Source organism: Aspergillus foveolatus (genome assembly GCF_047715535.1).
Source record: "Aspergillus foveolatus strain CBS 279.81 unplaced genomic scaffold BDW70scaffold_29, whole genome shotgun sequence".
In the NCBI taxonomy this organism is placed as follows: Eukaryota; Fungi; Ascomycota; class Eurotiomycetes; order Eurotiales; family Aspergillaceae; genus Aspergillus; species Aspergillus foveolatus.
In genome coordinates this window covers 173,166-194,007 of record NW_027396093.1, presented here as the reverse complement: position 1 = coordinate 194,007, position 20,842 = coordinate 173,166, and the positions used below count along the sequence as shown (strand labels likewise).

Below are 20,842 nucleotides of genomic sequence, written 5' to 3'. Positions count from 1 at the left end.
TATAGCGGCCATGTCCCGACTTCTTCACCCAGATGAGTACGAGTTAGATTTGCGCTCCTCCATCGACTCTCAAGGCACTTTCAACCTTGACGAAGCCGATTTCGAGTCACAATCGATACCTAGCCGCAGCAAGCTACTCCATCGGGCACCTTTAATATCGCGTATATTCGGCTCGAATGCCTCCGGATACCGTCGCCTGATTCCCTCCAAACCTTTCACAAGAGCTTCGAGACGGTCGAATTGCCACCGCCGTTGCTTGAGTCGCCGCGTATGCTTCTACCTCCAGAGCTTCTTCGGTGCCTTATTCGCCCTCGTTCTCTTAGCAACAGCGTTTTTCCCATCATACTCTCGGCCGCCGCCGCATTATGATGCTCTCCGAGACGCTGTCAACAACTCGACTGCTCCTGGTCGGGGCAATCCTCGCAACGAAAAGATTTTCATTGCAGCTAGCCTATACGACCGCGGCGGCGACATAGCGGGCGGACAGTGGGGGAAGGATGTCCTCAGGCTGATTGATCTGCTCGGCGAGAAGAATGTGTTCTTAAGCATCTACGAGAATGATAGCGGGCCAGCAGGCGCAGGCGCACTGCTGGACCTTGAAGCTCAGGTGCCTTGCAATAAGTCGATGGTCTTCGAGGACAATTTGGACTTGGACAGCTTGCCGTCGGTGACCGTTCCTGGTGGCTCGAAACGAATACGACGTATAGAATATTTAGCCGAGGTCAGGAACAGGGCCTTACGGCCCTTGGACGCGCACCCGGAGGTTGTATTCGATAAGCTACTATATCTAAATGACATTGTTTTTGACCCCATAGATGCGCTCCAGCTATTGTTTTCCACCCATGTTGATGATAACGGAATCGCCCAATACCGCGCTGCCTGTGCTGTCGACTTCATCAACCCATTCAAATTCTATGATACCTACGCCACGCGCGACCTACAGGGGTATGGAATGGGTCTGCCCTTCTTTCCCTGGTTCTCTAATGCGGGCAATGGGCTGAGTCGCAAGGATGTTTTGTCCGGAACGGATTCTGTTCGGGTCCGCAGTTGCTGGGGAGGGATGGTTGCATTCGATGCTCAGTATTTTCAATTCCAGACAGCAGGCCCTGCACGGAACGAGACCCTACGGTTTCGTGCGTCCGATGATGCATACTGGGAAGGTTCTGAATGCTGTTTCATTCATGCAGACCTTCAAGATGTTCCGATCAACCCTGAGGAGATTACGGATACGGGGATCTACGTGAACCCATTTGTGCGAGTGGCATACGACAGCAGTACACTCTCGTGGCTAGGGCTGACCCGTCGACCCGAAAGGTTGTACAGTTTTATTCACAAATTCTTAAACCCCCTGGTTGGCTTACCCCGTTTCAATCCCCGGAGGACTGAAGTCCTTGGTCAGCGTGTCACAGAGACCGTCTGGATCCCGGATGGGAACAACGATGGAGGCGGTTCATTCCAGGAAGAAAAAAGGATTGCGTCCAATGATGGCTTCTGCGGACGGCCGGGGCTTCAGGTAATTGTCGAGAACCGCAAGGAGGGTCAAGCAGGCTGGGAGTCTATCCCAATCCCGACCTAATGCGGAGTTGAGTGAGGACAGAATCTATGTATACCAATCTACATTTGTATCTAAAATCTTTGATCATGACAGCCTTTATCATGACCTTGCAGTGGACGCATTCTTGGAAGACGAACATATCCAGTCTTGGGCTCTCAAAACACTGAACCCTTAGGCGGGTCATACACAATCTGATGAATGCGTTCGTCCAGGTTGTCTGGGCTGCCCTTTGTGTTACTTGTCTTCCTATTCAGAGTCTTCTCACTCTACAGATGATGGACAAAGCTGAGTGAAAATGAGTTCACACCCTTTGCCCGCTTGATCAAAGGACAAATTACATCAAATGTCTCACTTTGACCCATGAGTCCTTCCGAGGGTAAGAGTCAGTAGCGAGCTTTTCTTCGTACTCTCTCTTATTCCTGGACGTTCACTCCTCTTTCCTACCGTTCTCCCGATTTATTTTGACCTTTACATGCGCTTGTCTCTTCCTGATGGCTCTAGGTAGGCGGTTCACCGAACTCACTAGGTTGGATGTCACAGACGTCATCTCCAGTGTCGTGGAAGCCTTCGCGAATAGATCTGCACACGGTCTTGAGCAGAGCCAGCACGCTCTCAGGAAGGAAACTCATGACGGTCTTTCCCAGCAGTTTTCTCAGGTTCGTTTTCACATCTCCTTCTCAGTGGTGATTTTTTGCTCATGATGCCCTTTTTGTTTAAGCTCAATCTTTGACAGAAACAAGACTGACCACAATAATCCGCAACATAACAGGCTGCCAGTGATGAGAACAACCTCTCTCATCATTCTTCCCCTTCTCCTTTCATTGCGCCTTTCTTTTCCTCTTCTTACCACAACACATCTCTGCACATCCTCTCGAAGGATCAAACAACCATGGTCACTCGGGTTGCTGATGTTGATGACACAGCTGCCTTCATGGCGGCTGCTACGTTCTCTCAAACTTGAAAAGGAATACGGCAAACCTCCTGCTCCTTCTGAGGGTGCACCATCAAAAAGGAGGCTTCCCAGTTCGAGCAGGAAGCTGGTGATGTCCAAGGATGCTTCGAGGCTCACGGAGATGCTGGGGCAAACGAGGTCGTTGCAGATCAGACCGTTACGCTCGACCAAGCCTCCGTTATCAGCAACAGTGTCTTGACTCCCATGAGCGGAGAACATCAACCAAAGGTAGAGCAGGATCGTGGGGACTTAACAACCCTCAACTCATGGGGCACTCCGGAAGCTCGCTTTAGGCCCGGTACATCTCCCGTTCTTCCTTCTTTGTACTCTCAGTGCTAACGCACTCAATTGCTTTACGATAGCCGCTCAGGTCAGACGTGTTATTATCAAAGACCTTCCTCCTTCGTGGCGTACACCTGACAAGGTCTTGTCCTTGGTGCATGGCGGACAGATCGAGAGTGTCTCTATCACGCCGAGCGGCAACGCTCATGTGGTGTTTTGCGATGCTGCCGCGTGCATATCCTTTTATGACAAGCACCCAAACGGTATCGACCTTGGTAAGGAGAGAAATCTTGCAGTTTTCGTCGACCTGGGGCGGGAAGTGGACGTGGTCAGCTCCCAACTTTCCCTGGCGTTATCGGCTGGATCGACTCGTGTTGTCCGTGCTGTCGGCGTGAATATTAATGTGACACTGGCTGAGCTGGTCAAGCTTGCTACTGGGGCAGATCGCAGACTTGAGAAAATTATTGATAGCTATGTTCCCGGATGTGTGAGTCAAACCAGGCATATTCTCAACGGTTACTAACCTGCGAAAAAGGCTCGCTCTGTTAGCTTCCGCTTCTGCTCAATTGGAGATGCCGTTCGCTTTAGGGCTGCCTTGGTACGCGTCGAGGAATACTAGCAATGCAATGTTCATTATGCGGCTGACCCGTGAGTTTCTGTGTTATTCTGGCTGACCCTACGTTTTCAGATTGGCTCGGGCCTATAGTTGTGAGGTTACTACTGGGTATTACGTCGACTAGTCGTCCCAAAAGTGATTCGTACCAAACAATGTCTTCGAAAAATACTATGAGCTTTGTTGAGGTTGGGGAACGCGGATATCAGCTATACAAGGTAATATAGAGACAATTTTCTGTATCTAAGTTTTTATCTATGGTGCTAGTAAAAATGAAGTTCCCTCCAGTGCAGCCCAAAGCATTTAGTAAGAGACCACGCAACAAGCTAGTCATCCCTCTAGCTAGTCAAGCATTACTTTCTTCACACCATCTTCATAAGGACCTGCATACAACGCAGAGGATACTGCAATCCTTTGCTTCAAATGATGCAACGGCTCATCCAATAGAGAATTCGCAGTCGAACCCTTCCGTTTCTTACCTTTTTTTCAGGCCTCCGGTCAACCTGGACCCCTGTCCCTTACCTCTTTAGGCTGGCGATTTCAGTTTCTCATATTGTTTTCTTATCGACTTCGAGCTCTGCAGGCAAAGGTTGCGAGGGTCCACAGGCTGTCAGGCGAATAGTGAAGGTTCCATTATAGGATAACATTTCCACCTCGCTTGGGTGGAATTTCTGCTGCTGCAAGGAACCTTCATGGCTCCTGTAATTTCTTTACTCTTTTACTGCGGTAAAATATGATTGACACTCACTGCAAAGGTAAGTTGAAGTGAAGGTTATGGCCTGTCCATAAAATATATTTCCGTTCATCAACGGAGAACACATGCAAAATACGTCGAGGCTATCAGAACAAAACGATTCCGCGCGGTGCGGCTTCAGAGCCCATGATATACACTCATTGCTAGTCCTTTAATTAGTCCAAGACGAGGGTATGAAGCGACAACGTTGACCATGAGGTTGCATATGGTATGGTATCGTACGTTACCGAACCTGGTATGACAAGGGGCTTGGCTGTATTCATATCCTTCAACGTCTTCCCCAGGAATTTACAGTCTCCAAGCCTCCCTTACGACACTGAAAGACATCGATACTAGCTTTGCGCTCCCTGTCTAGCAAGGCAAGGAGACCTATCAGGGTATCCTGTCAGCTAGGTTCATGCTCCTTATGCCCTGAAGTTGAAGCCTTCTGAATTGGGTGGGTCGTCGCCTTTGTGGATATTCACTCCTGGGCTAGCCTGAGCCCCTGTCTCCTCGTGCTTGTAAGCAGCAGCAGTCGGAATAAAGAGCCGGCACTGAGTTATGAGGTCCAACCTAAGAAGACGCCTTAGGCACGCTAAGTGTAGGCTCCTGCACCGTCAGTTTTTTCCCTTGTGATGATCTAACCGGTACTAACGATTGGCACACCTAAGCAATGCTACCTGATACACCGGGCAAGACGGCTGTCGATAGACGTGGACATGAAGCGGCCATTCTGGCAGCAATGGACAGCTGCCAGCAATAGTCTGACAACTATGGCCACTTTTAAGTGGAGAGCGGGGAGGCTCGAACCAAGCGGAGATCCCCGATAAAGAGCAAAGGATCGCAGCGTCACAGTGCCACTTCCGCAGCTCACGAGATGTGGTTCTTCAACCCACCCCCTTCATCCAGATTTATTTCTGATCCCCGGGCTCTCCAGAAGGTATTGTCTTATCGGTGTTTCGAGAAAGTGAGCCGATCAAGTTCCATGGGTGCGGCCGAGACGTGGTACTCGGAATACCTCGGATTGATGGACTCTGGGTATGAACCTTGATTGCTGAGAACTCTGGACTTTCTTGCCTCCGCTAGGTCGCCCCTCATTAATCTATCACAGCGTAGAACGGAGATGAATCGCTGGAGGGTATAATTCCTGGTGAGGTAGCGTCAGCGCCGTCGCTTCGCCTGCAGCGAGAATACAGAGGACTAAAGTCAGGACCCGACAGTCTGGATGGTGTGATAACTGGGCATTAGTACACCGTAAGTCGAATTTGGGGCACCCCCAACTGCGTGAGGGATATTTTCTTCTTCTGTTTTCAGAAATACGGCTTCCACTTGCCTCGCTGTACTTGGAGTAACGAGGCCGTATCTTTTGAGCTTTCAGGCAGCCTCGAAAGCCGAAGCTCATGAAGATGGAGGCCATCCACATTTCTTCACACTCCGCGATCCGCATCGCGGCATCACATATAGTCTCCGTTGGGCCTGGCTAACGCTATACAGTACTAGTCAATCTTCAGACCCTCCGGTTACGTAACTAAACTTCATCAGGAAGGAGCTATTTGTTAATGTTCGGTTTTGACTGCTGCCTTGGCACTCCAGCTGCGAGTAGGATTGCTGCAAGGCTGAAGCTAGATCCCCACGAGTCACGCCTCAAGAAAGGTTGAAACTCTCCAGCTGAGGACGAGGTGATGTGACGAGACGGCACTTGTTTCTGAGGGCGATCAGAGGCTAAATTATCTCAAAAGCAGGTTAATCCCTGTTGTTTCGTGACAGAGATTAATCTGCGTGCTCTCATTTCATTGCCCCGTGCTCAGTGCCCACATATTTCCGGAGAAGAGCCAATGGAAATACCGGATCTTGACAGATTCGATTCTCAGCGATTCATCTCCGAAACAGATAATAATGCCTCACTGGGTCACCCTGAGACGACTTCGGAGTACGGGTCTATTCGAATGCCAACGGCGATCTCCACGGAGGTCTAGGTCTCTGGTCTACTGCCGCGCATATCTATGATACACTCAGGTGGAAAGTCCGACCTGTATCCGGTCCCCATTCCGTTTCCTTGTCTTGAACCAACCTCATGATTAAGATGATTCGGTTAAATAGTCACCTCCGCGACGAATACAAGGAAAAAACCATCTCCTTGATGTCACAAAGTCAATGTAAACCCGCTTGTAACTGCCAACGCCGATCAACGGCTCTCTTTGTTAGAGGAGCCGTTGAGTACAAGCTGTGCAGTCCGTGTGCACAGCCCGACTAGTTGTGCCACTCTGGACGTCCAAGTCACTAAGGGAAGTGCTATATCAGGCTCGGACACCATGCAGGAAACGGATACAAATCCATAATAGCCTTATCGACCTGAGTAATCCGTGATCCGTAGGGGGACTAATTATACATTTCAGACGACAAGTGTGTTAACGAATTCCGATCTCCAATCACAACGCGCGAAGAACCAACGGCGCTTAGGATATTAAAATTTAAGTCTTTGGTCCTTAGTCAAAGATAGGTACGGAATGTGCTGGAGCACATAAATTTTGTTTCCACCTGACACGGCTATCGGTATATCTCTCCGTATGTATGATGCCTGTGCCGTGCGAGGCAAACGCACCATATACTCAGGCAGGCCAACAAAGCAGATTAACGGACGTGCTGTTGCACTGGCAATCTCCTCACATTCCGCGTCTGGCCGACTGATGCAATCATGACCCAAGAGCGCAATATCCCTGTCGAGTTGTTGGAGGCATCATTTGCCCTGAGGGCTGACGATGATCGACGAGGGCTGAGCTGCGGACTGGGAACGAGGCACAAACGCTGAACGGACTTCTGCCGCTAAAGCTGGACAAGCTACCAATCCTATAAGCCTTGAGCCTTTTTTTAGACTTTTGTTAGTTGTCATTTGTTCGCTTGAGTTGATTGCAGAACCAGGGAACAGAGAGAGCACAGGGCAGGAACGGAATTGACGCTCCGTCTGTCAAACTTGATCGGTATATATGCTGACTAACCGCGCTTCAAGAATCCGAAAATCAATCTTGTTCCGCAGTTTGGCGGCTGTTCTTTGGGGAAACTTGCGGACTCGACGAGGATAAAGTTTGACGATTCCCGGAAACGTTTCTTCTGAGCCGGGTGATCGGCCAATAATTCGTCATTCGGTTTCAGAATCTCCATTCGATAAACGAAGCATCAAATAGAATTATGAATTTACAGACCAATGGTTCCCTTTAGCCCCGGCCGAAACCTTAGCAGCCACGCCAAGCCAGCACCTGCCGCATTCAGAATTCACATAGAAGCTGCTGAAGCCTGAGGATTCGGCAGGGCCCAGTCCACTTGGATATGACATGATATGGCGTGAAGAGTGAAGTTTGAAGCCTGAAATGAGAATCAAACCCATGGCTCTTGAGATTGTTGTGGGCGATTGCCCGTCGGCTCAAACACATTGTGCGCATTGTCTGGCAGGTCCCTTCGACTATTTGTCGCACCTACAGCCTGGCCATATCTTGTCTCGCGCTCCGTAGGCGGGGGGCTTGCGTGGAATGTCCTACTGCCATCGGGACACTGACGTGTTGGATCCTTATCAGCAAGAAAATTCTATACATTTTCGAGACCCTTGGTCTCAGAGTTTACGCCAGGGATGCGCCTCATGTACTCCAACATCGAAACGGTGGTTTCCTGCGCTCGCATAGCCACTGCCAATGTACCACGAGCTGACTAGCATACTTGAATTGCGAGTGGCTGACAGGAACGATATTCAATGGCTCGATTGTCACGTTGTCGCCTCGCTACGCCACGAGAAGGATTTGCATGGCTGGCGCTCGCCGTGACGAACGTGCCGAACGGCCCCCAAAGCCGTATTGACGGATCCTGGGTCTGCCATGGCGCCGCACATTGGTAAACTAGCAATACCACAGGATTAATATTGAAGCAGGCACCTCCAATAGTCCCCGCAGGAAAAAGTTAGTTTAATTAATGAAAAAGGACACTGGATAGAGATTCCTATGTCTGCCTACTGGTCTTGTCCTCGGACTCGTTCGAGGCGTTGAAACTGTGACCCAATGCATAACAGGACATATGTCCAGGTTATGGGTCTTGATTTGGAATACTGTGTTACCCTGCCTGGCTAGGATGAAGAGGTTCTGTTTAGGACTGTGGTCAGTTGGAGGCTGCAGACTGCAGTGCATGCCATAATCCTTGGCTTCTTTGCTCGTGCGGAGCTCGTGGGGGCCGCAGAATGGGTTAAAACTGATGGTGGAAATGATAACCGAGTAGCTGGAGTAGCTATTAGACCAGCGACGGAGAAGTGGCTTACTCAAAGATTCCCAAAGAGTCAGAATGTGGATTACGATGGGTACTTATGGAGCAACTGCTAGAGCCTGGACCATAGGCGAGGCTTGTCCTGTGGAACTTTTCGTGAGTATCTAAAGACCTGCTGGAATAGCCTAGGTTATTCAGAACTGACGAAAGTACTTTACAGCGTACAATGCCTCAATCGAGCAAGACCACTGCCTGAGCTTGAAGCGATATGTAGTCTGGATAACTGCATACTTGAAGCGAGGGTGGAATGTCTCATGCGGCAAACATATACAGCTTTGATGGAGCCGCTAAGAACGCAAGGGCTTCGAGTTCTTCACGAGAAGGAAAAGCAAGGCGCAGTCATGGCACGAACCCTTGGCTCACCGACAGCAGGTGTCAAGGGTCAGACAGTATTCTTAGTTCAGGCACCGCGCAATATCCTTGATGGAGAATCCAAGTGAAACTCGCTTACTCGGACCCCTTGCTGAATAGTTATCGATATGGAGGGTCGCAAAGCCGCGAGCATGCAGATGGCAGGCGCAAATGCGGATGGCGTTGGAATGTAAGCTGAGACAGTCTGTCATTGACTGCTGCAGAACCGTTGCGGCACTGGAATAAGAATGAAGGCGAGACAGACCGTGATGGCGGGATCTCCCCGGCCGTTCACCCCCCATTGGTCCTCGTATATTTGTGGCCCAGCCTGGGCCCGTCAGAATCAGAGAAGCTCACAGGCTTGAGCCAAGGCTCCGCATGCTCCGATCGAATCGAGTGTTCTGGAAGTCGATCTGGGACTATCACCAGGAGCTGATCTGCTTTGGGTTGCCTAATTCGAGACGGGTTATTGGAGTGTAAGGAAACTGTAAGAGGAGTGTAAGACTGAGATTGCCCTAACTACAAATGTAACCATTCTGCTGACTCTGATTAATTCGATGAAGAAAAAAACAGAAACAGATTCTTCAGCCAAGAAAGGGGTGGAGAGCGATTTCGATGGAGGACGGAAGTACGAGACAGGCGGAGAATCCTACACCTGCCCGAATTCCGAGTCTCGAGATACTCCGGAGAAGGCCCGAATGCGTACCGCGGTCGGCCCACCCAATGCCACCGACCAGTCTATCAGAATCTCAGTCACAAGCGGCCCTTGCCTGGTAGTAGTCATCAGGGCTAACGTGGCGGTCAGGCGAGCCAAAGTGAGCTTTAGACTGAACACCTGTCTTGGAGATGTCTCATTGCAGAAATTAAACTGATGCAATGTGGCTAGACGCAGCCATCTAGCTTCAACAATGCCACACTCACGTGACTGAAATCGACTGCGGGTCTGCGTTGGCGACAGGAGCGACAACCAAGGTCTGGTCCAGGCTAGCCGTGATTTGTAGGGGGACTTTGGTTCTGACTCCAGTTTTCCGAGCTATGGGGGAGTGATCCTTGGCTGCTCGATAGACTGGAGCGCCTTACCGGACTGGGAAGGGAGCTGCTTGAAGAATATGAATCCTGCGATCTACACGACAGACTACCGGCGATAGATGGCGATAATGTCTCGCAGTGCAAGCTCTGACAGGTCAGGGTAAGGTTTCCTCGGAGGATGACATCTGACAGCAAACAGTCAAGCCTGACAGCCTGACAAAACCAGCGATCAGCGACAGCGACTCGTCAGCGGTTAGGGAAGATGCGACCCTGACTCGGGACCTTTCACGGTTTCGCCTCATAAGTGTATCTTGACCTCGGCTTCGCTGATGTGACGGACTGTGATGGATCCGTTCGGAGCTCACCGTGGCAGGCTTGGAGCGTCCAAAGAATCGATTTTCAACCAGGAGCTGCGCCTAGCGAGGAGAACCCTTCTCTGGCAGTGGGGTTGGGTTGTGACTTGCGATCCAAAGCTTGCGCTTGCGCGCCTTGACTGTGCCGCAACTCAGGCCCACAACTTCTCCGTTTTGGCTTGGATTCTTCTGACGAAGCTCTGCGCGGCAAGCATCTGCGACCCTTATTTAAAAATGGGTGTTCTTTGTTCGGATTCTAAAAAGGAACCGATCTTCAGGCTGATACGAGGGAACTGAGTTCGGCCCATTTAGGAATCTGGTCAGCGTGACAAATCTGCCTGTGGAAATGATGTATGCGTCTGTGTCTCGATGATTGAGTCTGCGTTCCATGACGCGGTCACGACACCGAACAGGGGAAGCAGATAAGCACAGAACTGCGGAGGCAAATCGTCTCAGTCCTTGCAGCAAGCAGCTCAGCAAGCAGCCCAGAAAGCAACGACAAACGAAGACAGAAATAGTGATACGTCTGAGATTTCAGACGGGAATTGAAACTCTGACTTTGCGTTGGCTGGGGACGTGACTACGGGTGCGCTCCATATGCAGGTGTGAGGATAGTGTCATGTCCTGTCAGTTGATCCGTAGACGCCAGCGAGAGGGCTATTTCCGAGTTGAGCATTTGTCAGATCTCGGCTTCAATCTTGATTCTTGAATGATATTAATATAGCCTGTCATACGTTAAAGTAACGCTGTGATTCGCCGGCTGCCTCTGACGAAATGATGTACATACAGCCAGGCTGCGTTTCTCTGGAAGAGACTGCGCGAGGATGAGTTGGCAAGCGTGCAGATTGACATCCAGCCTGCAGGCATGAGACCCAGACCTGCAGTTGTGAAGACTGCGAGGCCGAAGATTTGTTCCTCCTGCCCTGCGCCCCACTCACATTACGACCATGACCGCTGCTCATTGGCTGGGCCGTCCCGAGGGGACGGTACCCTAGTAAAAGCCACCGTGCTTCCGCGGCCAATCAGGGCGGGGCCATCTGTTGGTTTCCAACCCCTCCTGACTGCCATTCGACTCGTTATTCTCACTTTTCAGCTGTTTTACTATTTCCGTTCTTCACCCTGAGACCTTTAGAATCAAGATAATACAGAGTATGACTTGGTACTGACAGCACTGCTTTCAGGACTGTCCGGGCCGGCCGCTTCCCGCAGTCGCAGTCGAGCCAGAGCCAGCGATTCTCGTCCTCGACAGCTGCTTATATCCTAGCAGCCGCCCGCTAGGCCGTTGAGTGAGGTGACTGTCCTTTCTCAACTGGGAGAATGCGCACCCCTGAACATACCTTGTAGCTTGTCGATGCCTAGAGGAGGAACGTACATATTGACAGCAGTCTAGACTTCAAATAAATTGGGTATGCACGCGTATTTGTCATGCTCGCCGTTTAATGTCGTCAATCACCTTCTTCAACCGAATTTCTTTATTTGACTGAGGCTCCTCTAGACTGTGCTGGAGGGGGAAAATTACAGGTATCCATCAATTTACCCGATCTAACGGTATCTGTGCCGAGGAGGAGGAGGCAAATCATTTTAATATGATTTAATTAATTGGATTTATTATCAATTGGGATTTATTATTTATTTTATTTTTGCATTTTTGGAATCTGATTTCGGTCCTGAGCTCTGTCATTCTATCATTGGTACTCTGGGAGAGAAACTCTAGTACGAGGTACAGTGCATTTATGTGTGCCTCTGTCTTATTTCTCGTTCTCATCATCTCACCCCGTTTTCGACTTCAACGCACCTACGCTCATCAACCAAAAAGCACGCTTTCCTATCCTGTCTGTTGCCGCAGACGCTCCGCAGCACAGCGCATCCGGCTTGGACGATATTCGCTAAACGCGAACAGGGGCGGTTCTCAGCGCAGTTTGTGACAGGCCAGGCAGTTCCAGGGATTTGGTACGGTGCATGGATACTGTGACTCCTAAACTCGTCAAAACCCCCAACCTGATCGACTCTGCCTGTTGGTGTTTTCTGATGCGAGCCTCTTAAGCGCGCCTCCTCCCGTTTTCCCCGTCCGTTCTGCTTCCCATCACTGGATTGACACCTCCCACCAGCACGCAACATTAATTGATTGATTGATTTCCGACCAACATGACTGAACTCTCTCCCCGTCCAAGCCGCAGCATGGCTATTGACTCCCTGCTCAACCCACAAGGGGAGGCAGAAAAAGCAGGCTCGATTTCACTTCCGAGCATGCACTATGGCGCTGGCTCTGGGCCTCTAACACCACACTCACAATATCCGCCCTACTATCCACGGAGCCCAACGCACTATTTCCACGGCTCTGAAAATCAACACCATCACCGCAATCATCACCATCATTACAACCCTTACCAACACAGTCACAGCCAGATCCAGGATCATCGTGACCCATACGCCTCATACCACCATTCAACAAACTCTTCGCCAGAACCATACTCCCGAGACCGCTACTCCTCAGTCTCCAGCAGCACCTCCAGTTCGAACGGCCACCACAGCCACCACTCCCACAGCAACGGCACCTCGGTCTCAGGCAGCGGAGGAGGCCGCGAAGGCCGCCGCCAACCGCGCCCCAAGTATGAAGAAGAAGAAATGTACTTCATCTGGTACCAGCGCGTTGACCTCGGCCAGGAGTGGAAGGAAGTCCGCGAGTCCTTTAACCGACAGTTCCCAGAGCGCCCGCGGAAAGGGTTCCAGGGGATCCAATGTAAATTCTACCGCTTTATTAAGGAGAAGAAATGTCCGACACTGAGGGAGCAGCGGCGCATGCGCGATGGCGAGTTCGTCTCTGGTCAAGCGCCTCATGCTCTGTCTCATCCTCCATCGGATTCGGCGTCGGGCTACGGGGGAAAGCCGCAGTTTGGCGTTGTTGAGTGGATGGGCGTCTGGTATCCTTGGATGAGGGAGAATCAGGAGGAGGTGATGAGGAAGCGGTTGGCGAGGTGATGCCGGCCTTCGATCATCTCCGCTTTTCGTCTTTTCCTCGGTTTGCTTACTCCTTTAATATTATATCTTTTAGCATTTGCACCACGGCCGATAACACCTTTTCCTCGCATCACTCGACGCTCTCTTCAAGCCGGCCAGTGACCGGGAACTCGAGTCCAGAGCCAATATCCTCATCTTCTACACTTCCCATTCACTATCTTCTTTTTTTTTCACGATCATATGACATGCTCAGTCATTGGGAGGCTCTCTGAATTCTAGCATGCATATGATGGACAAAACCATCATGTTATGATACCTCGATACCGATATCAATCTCGTTATGTATACTTGGAGCGTTGGTCTATTCACTGAATGAATCCATCAAGTTCAACTAAACCGTCAAATCCATAGAACAGAAGGCTATCAAGTTAGCAGCCGTCGTAATAATTAAACATAGATGTTGCGATTTACCGTAAAAGGAAGAATCAGGGTCTGAAGGTGCACCCAATCGTCCAGCTGTCACTTCAGTCCTTGTACTTTATAGAATACGACTTCACGTGATCTCTCCAACCCTTGTACTCTGCTAGTGGCAAAGATCATACGATATTCCTCAGCACGTGATATTCTGATTAGGTAGACATTATTTTGTTATTTGAGGACAGAAATTGGATTTGTGAGATGGGACCTGCCCAGGGAACGAGATGCTACTCTCATATCAAATCTATTGTACCACTGAGCACCTCCCTAAAGCTTTAGGTGCGTCTGCGGAACTCGATGATTACGACAGGTGGGTTGTGTGGAGATGGTTAGACTGTAACGTATAATACCTTACTGTCACATAATCGTCCGACTTGGGTCCTCGCCAAGCAAGAATAATAATTAACACGTGTTGGTCCGAGCGTACAAGTTCAAGCTTCAGGGTGGCCGTACATTACAGAGCACGAAGAGTAGCTCGACAAGGATGTACTTGCCTCTGAGCTTCTGCGCACTAATGTCATGCTAGACAGTTACTTATCCTTAGCTTTCTAGTGCGGAATACTGCTTAACAAAACCTCGTACAAATTTCCATTTTAGTTATTTTCACTGCTTACTCGAAAGACAACCCATGTCTGTGCCCGACCCTGTCCCGTCCGCCCGGCAGGATCGACTGTTTGGTTTATTCAGCTCGCTCGTAAGACGGGTCAGGAGTCAGCAGTCAGCAGTCAGCACTCTGCGCTGTGCAAGACCGCCCATCGAGGAAGCAAATCTGTAGCCCGGACTAGCGGTTGAGAAAAGACGGAAAGGACGGATCTGGAACGTATGGATCAAGTAGGTAAATTTATTCCTTATTGTTTATTGCTATTCGTGCAGCCTTCAACGAGCGACAGTAACGCCCAAGCGATGGAAAAAGTAATATGACCGGCGTATCTGCAGAGCAATCCTTCTCGCTCGCGTGGGAGAAGGGTCAGTCGCATGGTGTTCGAGATCATGGTTGGCATTGCGCGGTTGGGTTGATGACAGCCGACATTTGATAGGATTTCAAAGGATGAAGGATTCAGTGGTGGCCATTTCAGTGTTAGTTATCCTACGACAGACCGTTCACATCCTCCATGCGTGACCCGCGTTGTGAGGATTTAGATGACTGATGGATGTGATCATCTGTGTCGCTCACGGATCTTATTTGTCCTCAGGCTTGCAGAATTCTGAAAGAGAGGACGGAACCGCATAATGAAAGTCACACCTTGGTCAGTTCGCAAGCCAATCCGCATATACCACACCATTGGATTTCCAAGAAGCTATATGTGCACTCTCGCTGCGCATGACTGTAGAAGGAAGTTGCGGTGACATCAAAGCCTGAAAGAAGCTTGAATTCCAAAGATTCCATTACCAGTCTTCGTCAGACTCCACGTGCGACCGTCCGTATCGGTGGCCAAATCCGTCAGCACCACCTTCGCTGCCGGAGCCGTCCCAGTCAAATTCCTCTTCATCGGATCCGTGTCGGTACTTTCTGTAGATCGCTGCTGCATCGTCCTCCTCGTCGTCCCAAGATAGTTCCTCGTCCGGATAGTCATTTGCAGGATTATTCTCCGCTTTCAAAGCAGTCCCATTAGCTTCAGGCGTCTGCATCAACACTAGAAGGTAGCTCACCGTTAGAGTCCCCGTCTTCGCTATCCCACTTATCCTCGTCGTCTTCATCCTCCGCAAAGTCGTCCCAGTACATCTCATCCTCTGGCGTAATGACGATAACGCCAACATCCTGACGACTGCTATCGATCCCATGATGCCGCAGCCATGTTTCTTGGTCTAATTCAATACTAGCTAGCGGGTCTATAAAGCCCTTGTCTGGGAGTCGATGGCGGATGTACGTGTCGTAGACATAATCCTCATCATTTTCACCGCCGTCTTCGTGCTCCGATTGATGGTTGACACTCTCAGTTTCTGGCGCTGGCGGTGCGGTCCGATGCTTGTTAGGAACCCGCGGCTGATGTTTCAGTGGAGGCTTAGGCACCGCAGGGCGGGTTGGCGAGGGGGCCGCGTATTGAGTCGAATTTGTTGGCTCTGCCTCCATTCCCCCGTCTAGCTCTAGTGCGATTTGCTCGAACTGACTTGCCAATCTGTCCGATTCCTCCTCCCAATTACTCTGGCGAGCCTGCGCTTCCTTCTCAAGCACTTGGGATATATGGTCTTTAGCAGCAGAAATTGCCTTTTGCCGCTCCGCTCGCCATTTTTTCTCGGCTTGATTTACCACCGGCCGCTTTCGAGGACGAGAAGGCGTCTCTTCTTGGGCCAGGGACTTAGCAACGTCTGCTCGAGCGGCTGCATCTACAACCAGAGAAGCTCGCCTAGAATGTGGTTCACGCCGCAGCTTTTCCACTAAGACAACCACGGCACTATCCGCTCTGCGTTTCTGGACGCCTCCGCCTGTAGTACGTAACGGGCTCATGGGCGTGCCACTTCGTGAAATCTGGAATCGACGTATTGATGGAGGACCTCGTTCGTTTGAAGCAGAAGATACTAACCCTTCGCGGGTTGGCGCTGAATCGCTCTTATGTGATATAGTCGTGGTGGCTTCAGCCTCTGGCTTTAGCGGACCCTGCGAACCATGTAGAGCATTTGCCAGTTTATCCTCAGCCTGCTTGCGGGCAGCCGCAATTCTCTTTTGTTCACGAAGCTCTGCCCCGGGTGACGTTGCTCTCACCATAGGCACGACGGGCCCACTGGCAGTATTTGTAGTCTTGGGCTGATGAAGACTGCTCACGGAGCGAGGAGTTCGAATGACTCTCTGCGGCCCAGAGTGCGAGAGGTGAGCAGAGCCGGTTCCATGGGCATTATTAGCGTTCACAGTGACTCGTTGGAAAACAAAGTCTGTAAACCGACGCTTGGTCTGATGCAAATCAGACTGGATATCTGAGCCCAAATCAGTCTTACAGAATTACAGTAACGGGCTTACAAGACTGCGCCTGTTTATAGACCATGAAATTCTCGCTGTTCGGGAAACGGGCGAGAAAGCACTTACATAATGTGTCTACCGGTTCTTCCTCTCGGCGCCGTTTGATGCTAATTTGTTCAGGGGGCAAAGACATTTCGGGTCAGTAAGCAGTTCAGCCCAGCCAGATAGACGGAATGAACATAAAGGATGTCAGGAAGGCGAAGATAGACGATGGCGGTGGTGCTGAACATTGTTGTTACTGAAACGCGGCTTGGGGTTCTTCCGTTCCGCCGCTTCCTCCTTAATGGGCTTAACACCTGCTTGCAGTCTGGACAATGGAATACGTCCATGGCATGTTGCTCACAAAGCATAAATCAGAAGCACTGCGACAACACAGACGAATCCAGGTTCCACTTGACTATGGTTGCTATAGCACACAATCATACAATCAGACCTCTAATGTCGTTTGATATTGTATTTCTGCTCTATACCACCTCTTCTTCCCAATGGCTCACAATCTCCTTTCGTTCTTAATGATTACCCTCGGAAGTACTTGAGCTTCCTTCCACCATCAACATGCGTTAGGAATGCTGTAATCCCGAATTAATTCTGACATCACATATGCAATAAGAGACCGAGACATAGAAACAGACCAGAGCCATACCAGTCGATGGTGTAGCCAAGATCCCATTCTCAGAGGCAAAGAGAATTAAGCAAAATTGTAAAGATCAAGAACAAATGAGAAAACAGAGAAATGAAGGGGGAAACGTATCATACCAAGCTAGCAATACATGTGAATGGTATAAGCAAAGGGAATTAAAACATTAATAATGGGGTAGATCTGGAATGAGATACCGACATCAAAAGGGCAAAAGCAAGACGAAACCAATACAGTAGAAACGAAGCAGAATGAAGGATATTCCAGTTTCAGGATGCAGAAAGGATCAACCGTAGCAGATGAAGAGAATGGAAAGGGAAGAAATGTTCAGAACCTGGCGTGCTTATTTGGCCCCAATCTCCTCTTCTGCCCAGCCAGGCAATGAGTTCTCGTTATGAATGGCCAACCCGAAGCCGGAGTGGTTGAGCCCTCCAAGAGCAGAGTTGAAGCCCGAGAAGCTGCTCTGAGGGTGATGGGACACTCCAGAACGACCTGGGCCAGGTTGACCAGAAATGGGACCAAATGGCTCTTGAGAGAATGACGGTAAGCTCACAGCCCGGGAATGCTGAGCACGGGGTACGCTGAGGCTGCTAGTGCTTGCAGTGGCATGGTGACCGGAGCTGGTGGAGCTGTTGCTGATGTTGAGGAAACCGTTCGTGGATGACTTGTGCTGATGCAAGGGAGCATCGACACTACCATTGGTGAGCTCGCTAGTGGTTCCGTTATAAAGGGATTGTTGATGGTGGTGGCTGGGTTGGGGCTGAGATTGTAGAGCCGTCAGGGTAAGGGAATCGTTCAGGCGGTCTTCCTGTTCCTGAACCTGCTGCGTAGACATCTGGTTGAGGTACATCGTTAATGGGTTATTAGGGCCATTGTTCAAGATGCTGGACGGAGATGTTACGGTCTGGAGCGGGTGTCGGTTCGGTTGGCCGTTCTGAGATCCCGTAGAGCCAGGAGCGGGTGAAAGTGCTGGGCGCGTTGGACTAGGCTGGGCCCCAGGCTGGCCAAGGGTATGGAAACCATTGAGGGCTGGTGAGGGTGACTGCGCGCCCTCGACGCCACCGCCATTGCGGGTTTGCTGTCCAGCATTACCTGTCTGACGAGGTGGGTTTCCACAGCGGTCTTTCCCGAAGTTGATCTTGAAACGCCGGTACTCCTCCCGGTTTCGCATGCCCTCAATGGCTTTTATTGCGTTCGCGATGTTGGTAAAATTAACAAAGGCACAGCTTTTCTCTCGAAGCGTGTTTACCAACTCGATCTCTCCGTACTCTGAGAAGTCTTGACGCAGACGATCTTCAGCCCACGATTCATCTAAGTTGCCGACATATACGTTGCGAGATGCACCGCCACTGACGGCAAGTGCAATTGCAGGAGGAAGAGGTCCGGAGTGTTTACCCCAGCCAATCTTCAGCCGCCTGTTGTGAATCATAAGCCCCTGTAGGTTGCTGAGAGCGTAGAAGGAAGCAGCTGATGTCGGGTCAATAAATGTGACAAAGCAAATATGCTTGTCCGGAATGTAACGAATATGGTGTAGGAGGCCTCCTCGCACCACGTTGCAAATCTCTTCAATGGTAGTCTCAGGGTGGATGTTTCCAAGGTAGATAGTCCGGTTACCAAGGTTATTGACACCGCCAGCGGAGGTGGCCACCGCCGCCGCAGCCACGGATTGCTGGGCTAGAGCGTTGGTGATCAGGTCCCGGTCCGCCGAGTTGAGAATATGCGCATATCCCGGCGCAATCCCCAGGAACTGTGCAGCATTTTGCTGCTGTGTCTTCGAGACATAGGCGCATCGATCCTTGCCGTAAAAGACACGCCGGGGGGTCTGCCATTTGGCTTCCTGAGGAAGCTGGGAAACGGCTTTCATGGCGTTTGTGATGGACAAGAAATGGACGAAGCCAATGGCCTTTTCCTTCACAATTTTCACGGTATCGATTGGGCCAAATTTCCCAAGCTCTTCCCGCAGCTCATCCTCTGTTGTCTCCTCCGGTAGGTTTCCAAGATATACATTACGCGACGCTCCCGATTGTTGGACTGCCAGTGCGACGGAGGTAGGAACCTGCGACGGCTTACCCCAGCCAACCTTGATGTCGTTACCTTTGATGGCTAGTTTTTTGAGAATGGCGTCTGAGTGAAAGTGGGTGGCTGAGTTACTGTCCAAAAAAGAGATGAAGGCGCAGTTCTTGTCCGGAAGCAAGCGAACAGACTCAATTTGACCGCTCCGAACATGGTTAAGGATTTCCTCTGCTGGAGTCTCCGGGGGAATGTTGCCAAGGTATACAGTCCGGCTAGTACCAGAAAGAAGGCCAGGTGTTACAGCCGCAGCAGGGCTCCCGTATGCAGTATTTCCAAGTCCGCCCAGACCACCGACAGGAGACTGAGGGCCAGCTATTATCTGTTGATTACCCAGACCTTCCGCAGCCAGCAAGTTCGAGTACAGACCAGCGTTGTGCGAACCCTGAGTCGGGCTGCCTAGTTGGTTCTGTGCTCCTTGTCCCGAAGGGTTCTGAGGGAAGCCGCCGTAGTTCGTAAACTGAGGCGAGGTGAACGCGGAGGGGGTACCGGGCTGAAATGGACTACCGAGTAGCAGCTGGGAAGGAAGGAGGGGAGTGAAGTTCATATCGAACGCGGCACCTGAGGTCGCCATATTATCGGCCGTACTCGAAGTGGCAGTCGTGTTGATGGCGGGAATGTTTATTCGACGGTGGTTCCGGTCCGACAACCCTTGCAACGGAAGGTTGTTTGAATTATATGCTCCGTGGGAAAATCCAGTACTGTCTGCACTCAGGTGAGAAAACTTCAGACGACTCGGGATGTTAGAGGCATCGGATGTTTGCATGGCGAGGGGAGCGAAGGGATACGGCCGTCTCCTGAGTAAGGAGCTCGAGAGGAGCGACGGAAGGGAACACAAAAAAAGTGAAGAAAACGGATAATACGAGATATCAAATATGAAGCGGAAAAATAGCAAGAAAAGAGTAAAGATGAAGAACTATGGGGTTGAACGTTGCCCCGAGAAGAGAAGTGGAAAATCGAGAAACGGGAGCTCCGAGTAGAGCAGCGAAGAAGAATGAGTGACGAGAAGCAAAAGAATAAAATGTCACAGCGCGAAAGGAAAGGTCCCAATGGAGACGTGTCTAAACGGGAGTCTAGTGGTCAATTGGAATGTGCATTGGGGAAGAATAGGTGGAAAGGAGAGAGACGGACTGACCTTCAGCACCGGAGCTGTTAGCGTTGGCTGGTCAGTAATAATAGGGGCTAGTCGGACTCAACACCGCCAAATACTAAATAGCCCCGACAAAGCCGCAACGCAATTGCGCAGAAGATATCGAAGAAATACTGAGAAGTAAGGGTAAAAAAAAATAAATAAAAGATTGTTATTTACTCGCTGTCGGTGAGGAGTCAAAGGGTCTGCGGAATGGCAGCACACAGACAGAAACAAATGAAGACAGACTATGGCCTGAAGCTGTTGAGCTCGAAGTGGATAAGCGCAAATGTCACGGACAAAAAAGCGAAATGAGCTAGATGTCAAGACAGGGTGCAAAACCCACTAACGAAAGGGTCGAGGTTGTATTTAGGAACCCAAAAGGGGTAAAGGGGTGATTTGGGGATAGGGAACAATAAACTCCAGACAAATCTGATATGGCCTATAG

At 50.4% G+C, this 20,842-nt stretch overlaps 4 protein-coding genes across 4 annotated transcripts; 2 read left to right on the top strand and 2 right to left on the bottom strand.

Moving 5' to 3' along the window:
• Positions 1–10: 10 nt before the first annotated feature.
• BDW70DRAFT_150839 (cryptococcal mannosyltransferase 1-domain-containing protein) lies at positions 11–3,408 on the top strand (the record flags this gene model as incomplete). Its single annotated transcript, XM_073739218.1, has 4 exons — positions 11–1,538; positions 2,551–2,735; positions 2,932–3,276; positions 3,325–3,408. The coding sequence occupies 4 exons, from the start codon at positions 11–13 to the stop codon at positions 3,406–3,408; spliced, it is 2,142 nt and encodes a 713-aa protein (XP_073595320.1).
• An 8,473-nt stretch (positions 3,409–11,881) lies between these two features.
• On the top strand, positions 11,882–13,626 carry BDW70DRAFT_137680 (uncharacterized protein). The gene is made up of 2 exons (XM_073737081.1): positions 11,882–13,548; positions 13,600–13,626. Exon 1 carries the CDS (start codon positions 12,316–12,318, stop codon positions 13,147–13,149), a length of 834 nt encoding a protein of 277 aa, XP_073595319.1. The 5' UTR covers positions 11,882–12,315; the 3' UTR covers positions 13,150–13,548; positions 13,600–13,626.
• A 1,365-nt stretch (positions 13,627–14,991) lies between these two features.
• On the bottom strand, positions 14,992–16,691 carry BDW70DRAFT_150838 (Iwr1 domain-containing protein; the record flags this gene model as incomplete). Its single annotated transcript, XM_073739217.1, has 3 exons — positions 14,992–15,218; positions 15,256–16,515; positions 16,625–16,691. 3 exons carry the CDS (start codon positions 16,689–16,691, stop codon positions 14,992–14,994), a joined length of 1,554 nt encoding a protein of 517 aa, XP_073595318.1.
• A 532-nt stretch (positions 16,692–17,223) lies between these two features.
• Positions 17,224–20,173, bottom strand: BDW70DRAFT_60956 (putative differentiation regulator (Nrd1)). Its single transcript, XM_073744382.1, has one exon. It carries the CDS (start codon positions 20,029–20,031, stop codon positions 17,539–17,541), a length of 2,493 nt encoding a protein of 830 aa, XP_073595317.1. The 5' UTR covers positions 20,032–20,173; the 3' UTR covers positions 17,224–17,538.
• Between the last annotated feature and the right edge of the window lie 669 nt (positions 20,174–20,842).

Coding starts and splice junctions, on each gene's coding strand:
- BDW70DRAFT_137680 (XM_073737081.1), top strand. CDS start 12,316: ATGACTGAACTCTCTCCCCGTCCAAGCCGCAGCATGGCTATTGACTCC.
- BDW70DRAFT_60956 (XM_073744382.1), bottom strand. CDS start 20,031: ATGCAAACATCCGATGCCTCTAACATCCCGAGTCGTCTGAAGTTTTCT.